Source organism: Cydia strobilella, chromosome 8 (genome assembly GCF_947568885.1).
Source record: "Cydia strobilella chromosome 8, ilCydStro3.1, whole genome shotgun sequence".
Taxonomy (NCBI): Eukaryota; Metazoa; Arthropoda; class Insecta; order Lepidoptera; family Tortricidae; genus Cydia; species Cydia strobilella.
The window spans coordinates 18,679,119-18,695,028 of NC_086048.1; the positions used below are offsets into that span (position 1 = coordinate 18,679,119).

Here is a 15,910-nt window from a genome sequence, read left to right on the forward strand (position 1 = left end):
AAGATTGTTTTTTCTTCTTTTTTTGTTTATAGTATCACATAATAAATAACCGAGTGTTAGAGGTTACTTTGGGAATTAATTGTATCGAGCGAAGTGTCATAATTCGTGTATCGGAAGCTATGTTGTTAAAGAAAATATCGTCAAGAACTACATATATTTTGAGTGTGATCAAAGGTGAGTGAATCTTACTGTAGCGTGGTGGCTGCGAACCAATGTTCGCGTTGGACATACTTATATAAGTCATGTCATGAAGCCGCGAGATGCTGATGAACTATAAACTGAGATCATCGAATGGAATATCATAGAATCCATGTCCGGGGCCTCGTAATGCTGATGGTGAACGGGACCTTCTACAATTAATTCTACGTCAAACTGCTGTCGTTACTTCTGAGGAAACTGGGATAATGGAATGGAATATGTCTTAGATATTTTTTTATTTACTTACTGTGATTGCGAACCAACGCTGTTCATGGTTGGACACAAATGTCATGTTCCTTGGCCGAGCGATGCTAATGGTGAAGCGGGCCTTAGGGGCCGGCTCGTCCCACCACGGGAACGCACGGCGGGCGTCCGTCGCTTGGAACTGGATCATATCCATCTGGGGATATAACGTGGTTTATATACGTTACTTACTGTGGCTGCAAGCCGACACTGTTCATGTTGGACACAGATGTCATGTCCCTTGGCCGAGCGATGCTAATGGTGAAGCGGGCCTTAAGGGCCGGCTCGTCCCAGCATGGGAACGTACGGCGGGCGTCCGTCGCTTCGAACTGGATCATATCCATCTGGGGATATAACGTGGTTTATATACGTTACTTACTGTGGCTGCGAACCAACGCTGTTCATGTTGGACACAGAAGTCATGTTACGTGGCCGAGCGATGCTAATGGTGAAGCGGGCCTTGAGTGCCGGCTCGTCCCAGCACGGGAACTCACGGCGGGCGTCCGTCACTGTGTTATATTCATCTAGGAATATAACATGGATTTACGTTACTTACTGTGGCTGCGAACCAACGCTGTTCATAATGGACACAGATGTCATGTTATGTAGCCGGGCAATGCTGATGGTGAAGCGGGCCTTGAGTGCCGGCTCGTCCCAGCACGGGAACGCGCGGCGGGCGACCTCTGCAAACTCCGTTATATCCATCTGGGGATATAACGTGGTTTATATACATTACTTACTGTGGCTGCGAACCAACGCTGTTCATGTTGGACACAGAAGTCATGTTACGTGGCCGAGCGATGCTAATGGTGAAGCGGGCCTTAAGGGCCGGCTCGTCCCAGCACGGGAACGCACGGCGGGCGTCCGTCGCTTGGAACTGCGTTACGGCTATCCATCTGGGGAAATAATCTAGATTTAATAAGTTTTTATGTCATACTTAACGCTAAGTTCGCAATATGGGTACAGACAGTTTGAGCGGAAGGTTAAATAGACTCGATGCTATTAATCTAAAGGGGCCCACTGATTATCAGTCCGCCGGACGATATCGGTCTGTCAGTTGTTCGGAACTGTCAAATTTTTGTTCTAACTGACAGGCCGATATCTTCCGGCGGACTGATAGTCAGTGGGCCCCTTTATATCCGCCTGTAAAAATTAAACTTACTCTCGATGCATAGTGTATTCACATGACTTTAGGAATGAAATCATTTTTAATTTATGTTTATGCAATTTTGCATAAACCTACACTGATATTAGAATGACATCTAACTGGTGTTATTCAGCTATCGTGCATTTCGCTCGTACTTGTCCGTACATGTATTGGCGCGGGCGAAACGCACGACAAGTAAGATTGATTCAAATATCATTCTGATGTCAGGATACGTTCGAATTGACCTAACAAATTAATTCTTGATTGAAATTAAACTATCGTGAGATATATTTCAAAATGTAGATCACTACGGCTTCACTCACTATTATTTTTAGTCGCTTTTGGCGACATATTTCGGACTCGAATGTCTGAGGAAGGACTCCCGAAATACATGTCGCCAAAAGCAAAATAATATATAGTGAGTGAAACCGTATAGTGATCAAAATATTTTAAGACTTGATTGTCGTTAGAGATGACAAAAGATACTACAGATGGTAATGACTTCAAAAACTGCTCATTTCGATTTAGCATACCAAATATTAGTACATATTATTACATAATATTTTTTTTATTGACGAACTATTCATTCCAAAAGATCGGGCAGAGGCAGACCCCTTACGACCTGGATGTCCGTCATTAACAAAGACCTTAAGAAAGCCCAAATAGATGTCTCGACGACCCAGAACAGATACGCCTGGCGAAGAATGACGAGGAGAGCCGACCCCAAATGATATGGGAAAAGGCTAGGCGAAGAAGAAGATTGACGAACTATTTATATAGGTTCTTAATATGCAGTGCACAAAGTCATCGTTTTGTTGTAAAGGGAATTTCTTGCTTTTCTTTTCAGTTTGTCTTTACTCTGGTATACATACATTGTGACATTGAAATATATCTAAAGACTATATATTATTCCTATATTCGCAAACTACATTAGTATGCATAACATCTAAAGTATAAAGTAGTGATTTAGTTCCGTGCATTGATCAAACAGCGTAGTTCATGTGTTCGGAGAGGAGAATACTAATGAGTTTTAAAACTAAGACGGGACTTAATCGCGTACAAACTTACGTTTATTTATGCCTGACGTTTCGAACGTGACGTTACGTTCGTGGTCACAGGCAGACTGGCGAGGAATTCTGCCGTCTCAAGGAAAAAAACCATAACTGACAAAAAGTAAGTTTCGAGAAAAAGCCAAAAAACTTTGCGCTCCTGTTCAAATAGGTTAAATTCTAAGTACAAAGTTGAAACTTTTGTTAATGAACAAAGTAATAGTGTAGAATTTTTATGGATTATAAATTATTCGATTATCTATTTTTTTAAATAAGTTATTTAGAAAAAATAGTTACTACCTCGTAAAACAAATAGAATAAAAATATCTTTACTAAGATTAAATGACATAAGTGCGTACTTATGTTTTTTGTGTTAGTTTTGCACTACGATGTCTAAGAAATAAAAGCACAAGTACACAGTTGTGCTTATGTTACTAATCGATCTAGAAGCTGAAAAAGCACAATTGGGTACTTTGTGGTTTTTTTGCTTAGTTAAAGTTATCAAATTATGATTTATCTCTGAACAAGTTTGGGAACAAATCAAATTATTTTATTAAATATTTTGATTTGTGTATTTGTGTTTATGATTTATCTCGTTAAAGGAATTCATAAAAATACGATGAGGAATCAAAATTATTTATTAAAAGAAAACAAATAAGATACTTATTAAATCACATTTAGAAACGGGTCTATCGCGAATTTATTTTGTTACCTTTATTGTGTTTAAACCGCGAAAGTTTTAAATAAGATACTTTTAGAGATCTTTGAGTAATAATGTAACACAAAACTAAAATTAACCACAATTTGATTGCACTAAGTAATTACTAATTCTTTGAGATACCCTTAATAATCGCAACTCATAAAACAATTACGATCATCGCCAGGCTCAAATCCGAGTATCGTCGACTTACGAAAATTGCTTCCAGAATAAGAAAAAACCAAAAACATTAAGATGTCACACCAGTCATGCTCCCTATTACGAGTTTTGAAAAATTTTGTGGTGGAAATTGGAGGAGTTACGAGGAACAACTGAATTGTTATAATTACAAGTTATTACATGACATTTCGGAAGAAAAAAAGGTCTCTCTCTTGATAACAAAATTAAATAGTAACGTTTATGACACATTTCCATTAGGTGCTCCAAATATACCCAACCCAAATTTTTAATTCTAGACAAGCTAAGGGGCTTGAATAAATGTGCCAATTTTCATATGTGCAGGTTATATAAAGGTTTCAAGTTATGAAGGGGTCAAAAGTAGCTCGAAATGGTTCGTGTAATACACACGGTTGCTGCTTTTTCTTTTAACTTGGCTGGACACGCTGCCGCGTGTCTAGATGTTCCAACTAAACAGCTAGGCGTATCTAGAGAAAATAAAAAAAGAGCTCTTTTGTATTTGAACCAGGCTGGAGTAGTTTTAAAAAGGCAAATATAACCCTGAAACTGAAACCAAATGCCAAGCCAAAATTTTTCCTGCAAAAATGTCCTTTTGTATTAAAATCTAAGGTTGAAGCAGAATGCGGTACACCAATACACGTTAACACTTCTCATGTTTTTCAAAATAGGCAGGAGTTAATACGTGCGTACTGCGTCGTACTCGCAACCTCTTCCAAAGGAAAAAAAAACGATCAAGCCGCACGCGCCAAGTGAACCGCCCGAAATCTGTCTTTGAGGAGACCGGAGGGGGACTACCTACTAGCCTGATAAAGCATAACTGACAACAATGTTTAAGAAATAAACCACAAGTTCACTGTTTTTGAAACCGACACTAAGCAGAAAAAGCATAAGGAAGAGTCATACGAGACAGAAAAAACATAACGTGCAACTTATGTTTTTTTAGGTTCCAAGAGTTATGACTAATAATATTTTTTTACTAACAAAAATGAACATTTTTGTCAACTTAAGGGTTTTTTACATAGAATTTTTATGTAATACTAAACTATGGTTTTTCTTCTTATGAAATAGATGTTGGGCTTAAATTCAACACAAAAGGGAAAAAAAACACAAGTCGTCACTTTAGTACTTTTCTGTCTATGAATATATACTTATGCTTTTTCTTTCTCAAAAAGGAAGTAACTTTACCAAAATGGCGTGTAGTTATGCTTGTCTAAATCTTGACCTGTTAGAGATAAAGAAATAACTGCTAGATAGAAAAATCACATTTTTCTTCCTGATTTCGAGGGTGTCAATAACTCAATTTCGCAAAAATTGTCACTTATGGTTTTTCTCCTTAAGGCGGCAGAATTGTATCAACATCTTCTTGCCGCGCGGGTTTTGGGTTAAGTCCCGTGCTAGTTTTAAAATTATCAGTTAAAATCGTGTTAGTTTAAATCAGTATACTAATGAGTTTGTAGTGTGACTGTTGAGATGATTGAACAGACGTTGGAAATGTTGTCTGTTTATGGGTTTTGGGTAGTAAATCAAAATAAATCCATTCCAAAATTGATTTATAACTAAATGTGCCATTTTCAACAATTTCAACCAAGAGGGTACTTGTCGGTTGTCAATAAGGCGCTATTTTCATACAGCTTCTATTTGAAACCGACAATGTGGTACCTTTAGGTTGAAAACGTCACAAATAAGAAATATTACAATGAGTTATTTGTCAAGTAGCAGCACAGTCCAATGAAAACTATTATAGCAGCTCTCAATGCTCTCAATCTTTTTTCAATGGAAAGAGCCGGGAGGTGAGTGTCCCACATACCCCCCATAATGGGCCCTCCTCAGGTCAGGGGTCAGGGGGACTATCCGTAACAGCATTCCCACAACGAGAAAAAAATATATACATAGTACGATGCAGGTATGTACATAAGTATACACAATACGAATGCTGGCACGGAATTTGTATGAAAATTTTTGATAGTATTTTGTGTCTTCAAAAGAAGTTTTAAGAAATCATATTACATTTTCTCTAAGAAGTACGAAGAAATTTTCTCTAAGTAATATTAGAATATCTCAATCAGCTAGACAATTAGGCGTACATAATGATTATCTATCTGAGAATGAATCTTCTATTGTTTCTATAGATTCTGAGATAACAGCTGTGATGGAGATTCAATCAATGGCAAATCCAATTAAATTATCGTCACCTCCGACCGATTAGTTTTCCAAGCGCTGCGCTGTAACTAGTTAAGTAGATCCACAGAGATATCTTCGATTGATCAATATATGATTATCATATATTGCCGTATACTATAGACATGACATGGGACAATCATACACAAATCAATTAAGCATCAAAAAATCCTCGTGATAATATTTTCAATATTAATACCCGAGCAAGTGAAAGATTCCACGGCTTTTTTGTGTACGGCTATGAAAAGTAAAATCAAACGACTGAGCTAGCCTTTACATTGGCAACGGTTCGGCTGAGTACCTCGTCGATCACCAGACGGAAACTCACACGGCGGCCAAAACTTAGAAAAGTTAGTTAATTAAGTAGGATTAGTTATCGTTATAAACATAGTCAGTTGTTATTTGCTAACCTTTATTGTGTGTATCTTTACCTGTAACAAATTGGCAAGTGATCCGAAAAGTGAAATCTTGGGTGTTGTGAGGATTTCAAAGTACGATGTTTAAACAAACTTTGCTACTAAGTGAAACACAACACCACACCAACGCGAGGAAAATACTTACTGTTTGTAAAACAATACAAATCAAATGAAAAAGAATGCAATTCAATCTTTATTATTCAAAATTATCACTTAAAAGTCAATTTCACCAGTCAACATGAAGAAACAACTCAAAATTTGCATCTAATTACTTTGCAATTCTTGTGGATAAAATAAAACTTTCTCATCCGTTTTTGAAGTATTAATCGAGCCTTTACCAGCTGGTGTGGTGAAATAGTTATTTGTTATACAAGGGTGCAAAGTTGTATTTTACCCGCGAGTGTGGAATTGAAACACGAGCAAGCGAAAGGATTCTATAGTTGAAGTCTAAAATAGAATCCTGAGCGTAGCGAGTGTTTTAACACACGAGAAGTAAAATACATTTGCACCCGTGTGTAACACAAAACTTTTCCCCTCTCTATAGCGAGGAAAGTACAACATCCACATGCGTTAGATCATCTTCATCAACTGGAATCACTCATTTTTTTACGATATTATAACAAAAAACTCTGGAAATTCTGTACTTTTACGTGAGAAGTTTTTAAGTAAAATTTTTGTTGACAATGTTGACATTTCTGACGTATGAAATGTCAATGATGCGTTTTGAAATTGCATCGACTTAACTTGTGCGTTCAGAATTGTATTTAACATAATTATTAAAAAACAAACGTTTATTATGGAATTTTAAGGTTTATGACTTAAAATCATTAAATAAAGCTAAATCTGGTATTTTTTATTAGATTCTCAAACCATTTATTTAATGATAATTAATATCGAACGAACCATTATTATGAGCGTTTAACGTTTTGTTATCTGTCAAGCTACTTAAACACGCTCCATCCAAGGTCAAATTACTTTCCCCACTAGTGGATAAAATGCGTTTTTCCCCGCTTGTTTTAAAGGATAAAAGACGGCTTTCCGAGCTAGTGAGGGGAAAAACTAATTATCATGAGAATACCTATTCAAAAAGGTCGAGGCTTAAATTCCCTAACGTTTAATTAATCTCTAATCTTGGGTATTTAAACTTCGGTCCAAGGCCAGCAGAATTGAAACGGAACAAGGCTGCTGCACTAAAATGCTGAATTTTTGAAGTGACCCGCTTAGGAATTGTGACCCAGTGCGGAAACAGGTCATGTTTAAGCACTAAATAATAAGCTGGCGTTTTGTTTACATTCCTTTGATGTACACTGCACTGTGTAGTTTTTCTTTTTTTATTTAAAGACACATCCGTCCCGTCACCGGTTATACTGGTCAAAAGTTTATCGTCATTATTCAAAGGTATGACGATAAACTGTATGGTATTTTAAAATCGGTTATCCATTTTTAAAGGCAATAACGCATAGCCTTAAACATATTTAAAACGACCGATTAAGGCGATGTTCTGGTCGCGACTGCAGCAGTGTTGCTGGTGCAGTACTTCAGCAGCGGGAAATAGGCCGCAATTAAATTAAACGAAATGAAAGTTCACGTTCAATCCGTCACTAATTTTTTCAAAGAGATTGACAATGCCATTGCCTAAGTCAACTCTGCAAGTGCTGTTACCGTTATGTTTATAGCACATCTTCATTTCCTAGCTACGAATTGAACAAATCAATCTCATAAATAACAACAAAACATTATATCTACGAAATTTGTAAGTAGCCATAATTTTTAGGAGATGAAAAGATCATCTTAGTAAACTTACCTTTTAACATTTTTCTCTTCATAAGAACTTCTATAAAATCCGTGAAGATTATCGTTCAGTATCCCTGTATATGTTATATTCAACACATATTGTTTTCCTACATACAACGTATCATATAATTTCAATATATGGAACTGCCGCGGTACATCTTCTGTCCTTTGGTCAATCTTTATTCGCCTCCTGGTATCTTTCTGATACAAAACAATATCATGGAAAGTTAATTCCACTCCATGAAATGTCAAAATCCGCGTATTGTTCTTAACGTTCAAAGTTATACTAGCAAATCCGTCAAATGTGAAATTGCCTTCATAAATATAAGGAGTTAGCTTTAGGAAATATTTCTCAGGTTTCACATAAGTAGGTAATCTTACATCTTGAACAGTGGTTTCATCTTCTTCAAAAACCTCAGGTGCTGGTGTGGTTTCTAAAGGTATGACAGTTTTAGTATTTTCAGTTGTTAATGGAATTACTAGTAGTTGTTTGGACGTGTCGCAGTGGTTAAGTTCGTATTTGGTGACATTGGCGAGTTGGTCGGTTCTGGGGCAAGCGGCGAAGTTGTAGACTATGAAGGAAGTAGCGACTAGGGCTAAAGCGAAGATGATCAGTATGACGAAAGCGAGGCTCTTGGAGAGGTAGACTCCGCGCTTGGTTTTTGTGGAGAAGTCGACGTTGGGGTTGCCGTCCATGATGCCGAGGGGCTCACGGGCCTGCGTCATCACATCACTGGCTGGTTAACTGGAACAAAAGAAAAGCAATGTTAATCGTTATTGTTACTCGTACTCAATAAAAATATTCAATTCGTAGGTGGGGTTCATATTAAGTCCCTCTCTAAATCAAAGTACCTAAACAATGATTGATTAAAATGTGACGTTTCAACCAAAAGGTACCACAATGTCGCTAGTCGATAAGGTTGATTTCAAATTTAAGCTATATGGAAATAGCGCCTTATTGACAACCGACAATAAGTACCCTTTTGGTTGAGAATGGCACAAATATTGAAATGAAAGCAATAAATATTTCATAATTTAAGAAAACAGGTCCATAGAAGCATTACGTTGAAAAAGGATACAAAATGAATCAATATAATTATAATAAAAATAAATTGTGTTTAGATTGGTGCCTATAGCTACAAGAATTTAAGTACGCTATTTTAATATTCATCAAAAAGATCTAGGTAAGGACAGGAATAAGCCAAAGTTAATCTTTCAATACCAAACGACGCTAATGACGTATGATAATTGATCTTTGAATAATTCGTTGACACTTGGATTACTTCATTCCCAAGCTCAAGATCAGTTTCCCCGCAATTACACAAAAGTCGCAACTCACTAGAAAACTAGAGGAAGTTAGAACCTTGTGTATGTAAAGGCACAAAGTCGTTAAGGAAATCGTCACGTCCAATGCGAGAGCACGCGCGAATGATCCTTTGAATTATTCCCGATGTTATTGGGTTCTTGACCTTTGGCTAGTCTGAATGTCTTGTAGGATTTTCGGTCATTCTTTAAAAAATGTTTGCGATTACGCCTTACGGCCCCCTAGACTTAGCCGAGTCGGTAAGTTCAATAGGTAAGTGGTGTCGCTATATTTGACCAATATACTTGAGTGAGTTGTAATGAGGTATGTACCTCATTATTATTCACAACGACGGGACTTAATCGCGTAAAATAATGAGTAAAAATCGTGAAAGTTTAAATCAGGTATGTACCTCGTTAAAAAAACATTTTTTACGTATAAAATTTACACTTTCGTACCTAATGTTTGTTTTTCGCAGTATAATTATACAACTTGTAAACTATGATAGGGAAAAGAGTGATTATTATATTGAATTCATTTATGTGGTTATTACTACGCTGCGAAAATGATAATATCTATTATAAGTATTATAACCTAGCCCTGAGATTCAATTGGCTAGTGTCGATTGGCGATACCACAAAGAACCTAACTGCCATTGTGCGAAATAATGTATCCAGTTGGAGGTCACAATACGGTCTTATGTCACAACTGAATGTCACTGGTGTGAAGAAGGAGATATAAGTCAAGGTGGGTCATACTGAGTTACTATTTGATCCTAGCCCTAAAAATTTTATAAATACATACATACATACATATAATCACGCCTATTTCCCGGAAGGGTAGGCAGAGACCACGGATTTCCACTTGCTACAATTCTGACATACCTCTTTCGCTTCCTTCACTTTCATAACATTCCTCATACATGCACGCTCGCCAGTTTAGGGTGCTCTTGACCTGGCCTTTCTTCCGATCCCGCCGATCTGATCAGAGAAAGTCCGCCGAGGTCTGCCCCTTCCAACTCCCGTTTCTACCTCTCCCTTATACACTCTCTTTGTTAGCCTTCTTTCACTCATTCTTTCCAATTTTGATTAAAAATATTAAGGGCCACTTGCACCATTCACTAACCCAGAGTTAACCGTTTAAACCTGGAGTTACCATGGTTACCAGTACAATTTGACACTGGGTTAACGGTTTAACCGGTTAACCCCGAGCTAGTGAAATGGCGCAAGTGGCGCTAAGTGTTATAAACTTAATTAGCTTTTCACCCGTTTTCAAACAGTTTTTAAATTATAGTTTTTTTGGGTGAAACTGAACATAATGAAGACAGCCATATTTAAGTAGAGCCTTTTTCTGATATTCTGACTTACGCCGTAGATGACATTACTATTTAACATTTTAAGTAAGGATCACTTAAAAAAACGTCGGATAAAAGGGATAAGAAATAAGATAATTCCGTGTGCGTAGTGCGTACCAAACATGTCGACCCTACAAAGCTTTTAAAAGTTTAAATAAAACACCCATGAAAACCCTTTCATTCAATATGTCATCAACTTTAATTTAAATGTATCATTCGAACGAATGAGTGCTTAATTCGTAAGATTGGACAAGATTTTATTTTAACGGGCTGTCATTGTTATATTAAGAATGATGGCACCTCATCATAACTTAAGATAGGGGACGTTAAGTCACGGCACGCAAGTATGGGGAATTTTACGGTTTTGGACCCGTTTTAAATATGATAGCTTATAACTTGTGGAATGAGAGTAGACAGAGCGCTGTCTACACAACTTTGACACCCACCCGCTACCTTCAGTCACCCGTAAACATGATGCATGTAACTGCGTCGAAATATTGGGAGCTCACAAATAATACAAAAGGTAATCACGGTCTATATCCCGGTCAATATAAGTCTAGTGTAACTTGTAAACTGTCATTTAATTTCCGATTACAAGCACGTGCTGCAAGGTGCTTTTCAGTTAATGAAAACATTGAAGGAAACCGATGGAATTCAAAGAGTGTAAAGTTTTAATACGTTCTTGGATAACGTGGCGACTGTAACAACTTAAATTCTCGTGGTAGAAAAGGCTAGAGCCCGGAAATGTGATGTATATGTACATAATTTTAGTTATGATGATGACATAAACATATAAAACCAAGCAAGTGTGAGTCAGACATTGAGTGTGGCATACGGCCCGCCTGATGTTAAGCAGTCTCCATAGCCTATGTACGCCTGCAACTCCAGAGGAGTTACATGCGCGTTGCCGACCCTAACACTCCTCTCCCTCGAGCTCTGGCAACCTTACTCACCGGCAGGAACACAACACTATTAGTAGGGTCTAGTGTTATTTAGCTGCGGTTTTCGGTAAGGTGGAGGTACCTCCCCAGTTGGGCTCTGCTCTAGATCTAGAATGACATCCGCTGTCCTGTGCCCTACCTCACAAAGCGAGATGTCATTCACAGTGCCCATACCTCTCTTTTGGACGTAGTTTAAGGACATGCCCGGGTCCTTTTGGACGTAGTTTAAGGACATACCCGGGTCCGAACTATTTACCACCACACAAGCGTTTTTTTCTCCACATAGTTTTATTTACGTCCACTTATACGTATATCATATTTTGCAGTTCCAAACATGCCAAAGCAGCAATATAGCAAATGTAGCCAATAAAAAAGGAACCTCTTATATATTCTTCCTACTTCCTTGCTTAAGAAAACCCGGGTGGTCTAAAGATCACGAGTACTCGAAGAACAATACGCTATGAAAATCACGTGGCCGCATAATAAATAGCTCGGCAGATGGTTTGGTAAGTGTTTTCGATATTAAATATCTTGTTCAATGACATACGGGTGTACATGTCGGCGGCCGATCGTAAAACTAGGCCGATCGTAAAGTTTCTTTGTCATATTAAGCGGTCGTGAAAAACAGTTGACTTTAGAATGAAGCAGTTTTAATTTGGAATAACACAAAGCATGGTACCTTTACTACTTTTAATACAGGAATTAATACTGAGGTTAAACTGAGATTTGCAGTTAATATCGAAGAGCGATCAACGATTTTTAAAGTGAACGATATCACGGGCAAAAGTTAGTAGTTATCACTTTCAATATAATAAGAATGGATACTCAACCCGCAATGTCAACCGACGGGTCCTCATTCCAAACACTCCGAACTAAATCTACATAAATCAACACAGTCGCAATCTCAAAGTTAAATGAAATCTCAACAAGCTCGATTTCATTTGCTCCGGCCATTGAGAGTTCCATTTAAAGTTTGCCCCAGTTTGGTTGGCTGCGTCCATATTGGTGGTCAAGAACTAAACACATTCGAACTTTATTATAATCTAATCTTGATCTGATAAATACCGATCTTAATATCCTGGCACAGAAGCGCTCAAACTGTAATATATGTCCATCTCATATTACTTACGCGAGTAAGTTACTGCGAAGTAAAGTAACGAATTCTAGATTAACTTGTACACAGTACACAGTTGTACAACTTGTACATTTACTATAGGTAGTGAATTTTTCGTGCACCAATAAGTATTATCTACATAGATGCACTTCAAACATCAAACATTTATTCAGCAAGTAGGCCACAGGGGCACTTTTACATTAGTTAAAATTAACCAAAAATTACAAAAAACAATTACAAATATGGATGAAAATGAAATATTAGATAAGTACTTTGTTAGAGATGTATCTAGTCTCTAAATGTCGAACTACACAAAAAAAAACTAATAAAAAATATACAAACAACAGAATGTTTAAAGATGTAAAAGTCTCTAGGTCTGGTGTCAGAGATAAAATATATATATAATAAAAAAAACGATCATCAAATTATCCTTAGAGGTGTAAAGGGTCTCCAAGACTTGTTATATAAGTAATTAAAAACACTGCGACTTATTTTAAATATAAATAAATATAAATATTGATTTAAACTTTCACGATTTTTACTCATTATTATTTACAACGCCGGGACTTAATCGCGTAAAATAAGTTTTAAGTTTACCTCCGACGTTTCGAGGACGGCTTTGTCCCCGTGGTCTCGGATTTCACAGATCCGAACAATTGAAAGGCCGATATCGTCCGGCGGACTGATAATCAGTGGATCCCTTAAGTCCCGCCGTTGTAGATAATAATATAAATATTTTATGAGAGATCTCTAATCGACCCAGTAAGCTCAATAAGGTAACAATATTTATCTTTATATTTTATATCGTCATAGATTTTTTATGACGATATAAAATATAAAGATAAATATTTAAATATATAGAAAATATCTATGACTCAGGAAGAAATATATGTGAGACACACAAATAGGTAAATGCCTGGTAAGGGTACCAGGATTCGAACCCGGAACCTCCTCCTTCGTAGGCAGGTATAACCCACTATGCTAAAAGGCGGTTAAATCAAGTTGAGAACTTTAAAGTTGAAAAGGCTTCCTGCCACTGAATAGGCAAGCTCAACTCGACCCTGCAAACGTACAAGGTTTCTGCGGAATTCCGGAAAACAAATTATGAACGGTCGTGTTTTTTTTGCACATTATTTTAGAGAGAAAGAATAGAGAGGGTGGCAAAATAAAAGAAGAAAACAACACGTAACGCAACTTTTTTTATACCACGTCGGTGGTAAACAAGCATAACGCCCGCCTGATAACATCTACTTTGTCTATCATGGTTATTACGAAACTGTTTTACATAGGAGGTAATACAGGCTATCCTCACATCACACCGTTTTATTTTTATCCCGTGCTGCTACTAACCAAAATTACGTAACCATAACACCATTGATATATTAATTGCTTTACCAGCAACAACATAGCTATGAGTCCCCCATTGTCCTAAATGTGGTACACACATTAAATACTACTGAACTTACTACGACCACATATAAGTAGGTAAATATGAACCTTACGGCAATGGCATAAGGTGTACAAATGGTTAAGTTTTAGTACGAATTAGGTCGACATATGATACGTTGGATGTTCTGTTGAAATCTTTGATGAACAATATCCATTACTTTAAATATATATTTGATTAAAGACACCGATAGGTGTGAAGTTTATATCGAAGACATATTAAATATATTAATAACGGGTCACGTGTTTTAAGTCGAAAACGCAGACTACGCCGGTCCGTTACCGTCGACGCAAGCTCCTGATGACGCTCCTCGGTACGGAGTGAAACATGTCAAGCGTTTTCGACTTAAAACACGTGAGTGACCCGTTATTAATATATTTAATATGTCTGTGTCTCACGGAAGTTTTGTTTATATCGAAGAGTTGCTGTTTTTATTTTATTCTCTTTATTTATTTTCCTTCTTAGGCTAGTAACAAATCAGCTGTTTAAGAGTTTTGAATGATTCACGGTTAGTTTCACTAGACTTATATTGACCGAGATTTAGACCGGGATCGGTCTATATCTCGGTCCTACCTACCAAGATTGGTAAGAGAAGCCGTTGAAATACACAAATACAAAAAATTTTGTCGTGAAAATGGGTTTAAACTGTCAAATGTGTGGAATCCTGTGATTTGTTTGTGTAAAAAAACAGTGATATCCGAATCAAACACGCGTAGTGACACAGTGAGTGTAGTATTCTTGGACAGACCAACTAGTGTGACACTGTGAACGCGACCAGACCAACGAGTGTGAATGCGACCAGACCAACGAGTGTGAATGCGACCAGACCAACGAGTGTGAATGCGACCAGACCAACGAGTGTGAATGCGACCAGACCAACGAGTGTGAATGCGACCAGACCAACGAGTGTGAATGCGACCAGACCAACGAGTGTGAATGCGACCAGACCAACGAGTGTGAATGCGACCGACGGTAACGTTGAAAGCGAAAGCAGCCGACGCGCAAGAATGAGGGTAGATCACCATTCAATTATGATTTATGAAATCTATATGTATATACTCAAAACAATTGAAACGACACGCTAATTGAAAAATTATCCCCTGCTCATTCACAATACCTTTTATATTATGTCTATACTCTAGCCACAGATCTATAACTAGATGAAGCATGTGGGATTTTTTATGTTGTTTTGTACTTAAAATCTAGAGCTCTCTATCCTGATAGGAGAAAAGTGTCCTTTTTATTTACACATTTTCATATATTTTGTATGACATTCCTGAAAGTGGAAGGGGCAGAGGCCGCCCTCCTACGACATGGATGAGTACAGTGCCGAAAGATTTGAGGACGATAGGCGCAAGCCCTGACATGACGCAAAACAGAGAAGAATGGCGCAAAATGATACGGAGAGCCGACCCCAAACCCTAGGATATGGGATAAAGGCTAAGATGATGATGATGATATATTTTGTATGACAGTAGCGGTACAAATAACATAAAAATTGCAAAATCAAAAAAAAGTGTAGAGTATAACTTAAATAAAAATAACTCGGCTCGAGTATTACAAATCTTCGCTCATATACTAATCAATTATGAGAGCGCAAGAGCTCATTATTGCGCCCACGATTAAGACCTTTACTCATATAAATTACAAATATCAAAAGAGGTAGAACGTTTTAACATGCCGCTAAGATAAAATTAGGTTTATAATCTGGTTGCGTATGATGTCCACAGGAAATTCTTAAAAAAATAGTTTTTGACCCTAAGGGGCGGTATAGACGGACTGCAACCCGACTGCAACGTGTATGGGAACAGCACGCCGACGTTGCAGTTGT

At 37.5% G+C, this 15,910-nt stretch overlaps 1 protein-coding gene across 1 annotated transcript in view; it reads right to left on the reverse strand.

Moving 5' to 3' along the window:
- Window positions 1–15,910, reverse strand: part of LOC134743411 (uncharacterized) — a 76,211-nt gene that overhangs the window by 45,218 nt on the left and 15,083 nt on the right. Inside the window, exons 2-6 of the mRNA XM_063676801.1 lie at window positions 7,931–8,665; window positions 1,181–1,337; window positions 1,011–1,146; window positions 838–965; window positions 634–785 (exon numbers count right to left, since the gene is read on the reverse strand). Of these exons, the coding sequence (XP_063532871.1) occupies window positions 634–785; window positions 838–965; window positions 1,011–1,146; window positions 1,181–1,337; window positions 7,931–8,646 (1,289 nt within the window). The 5' untranslated portion in view covers window positions 8,647–8,665. The remainder of the gene's footprint in view (window positions 1–633; window positions 786–837; window positions 966–1,010; window positions 1,147–1,180; window positions 1,338–7,930; window positions 8,666–15,910) is intronic.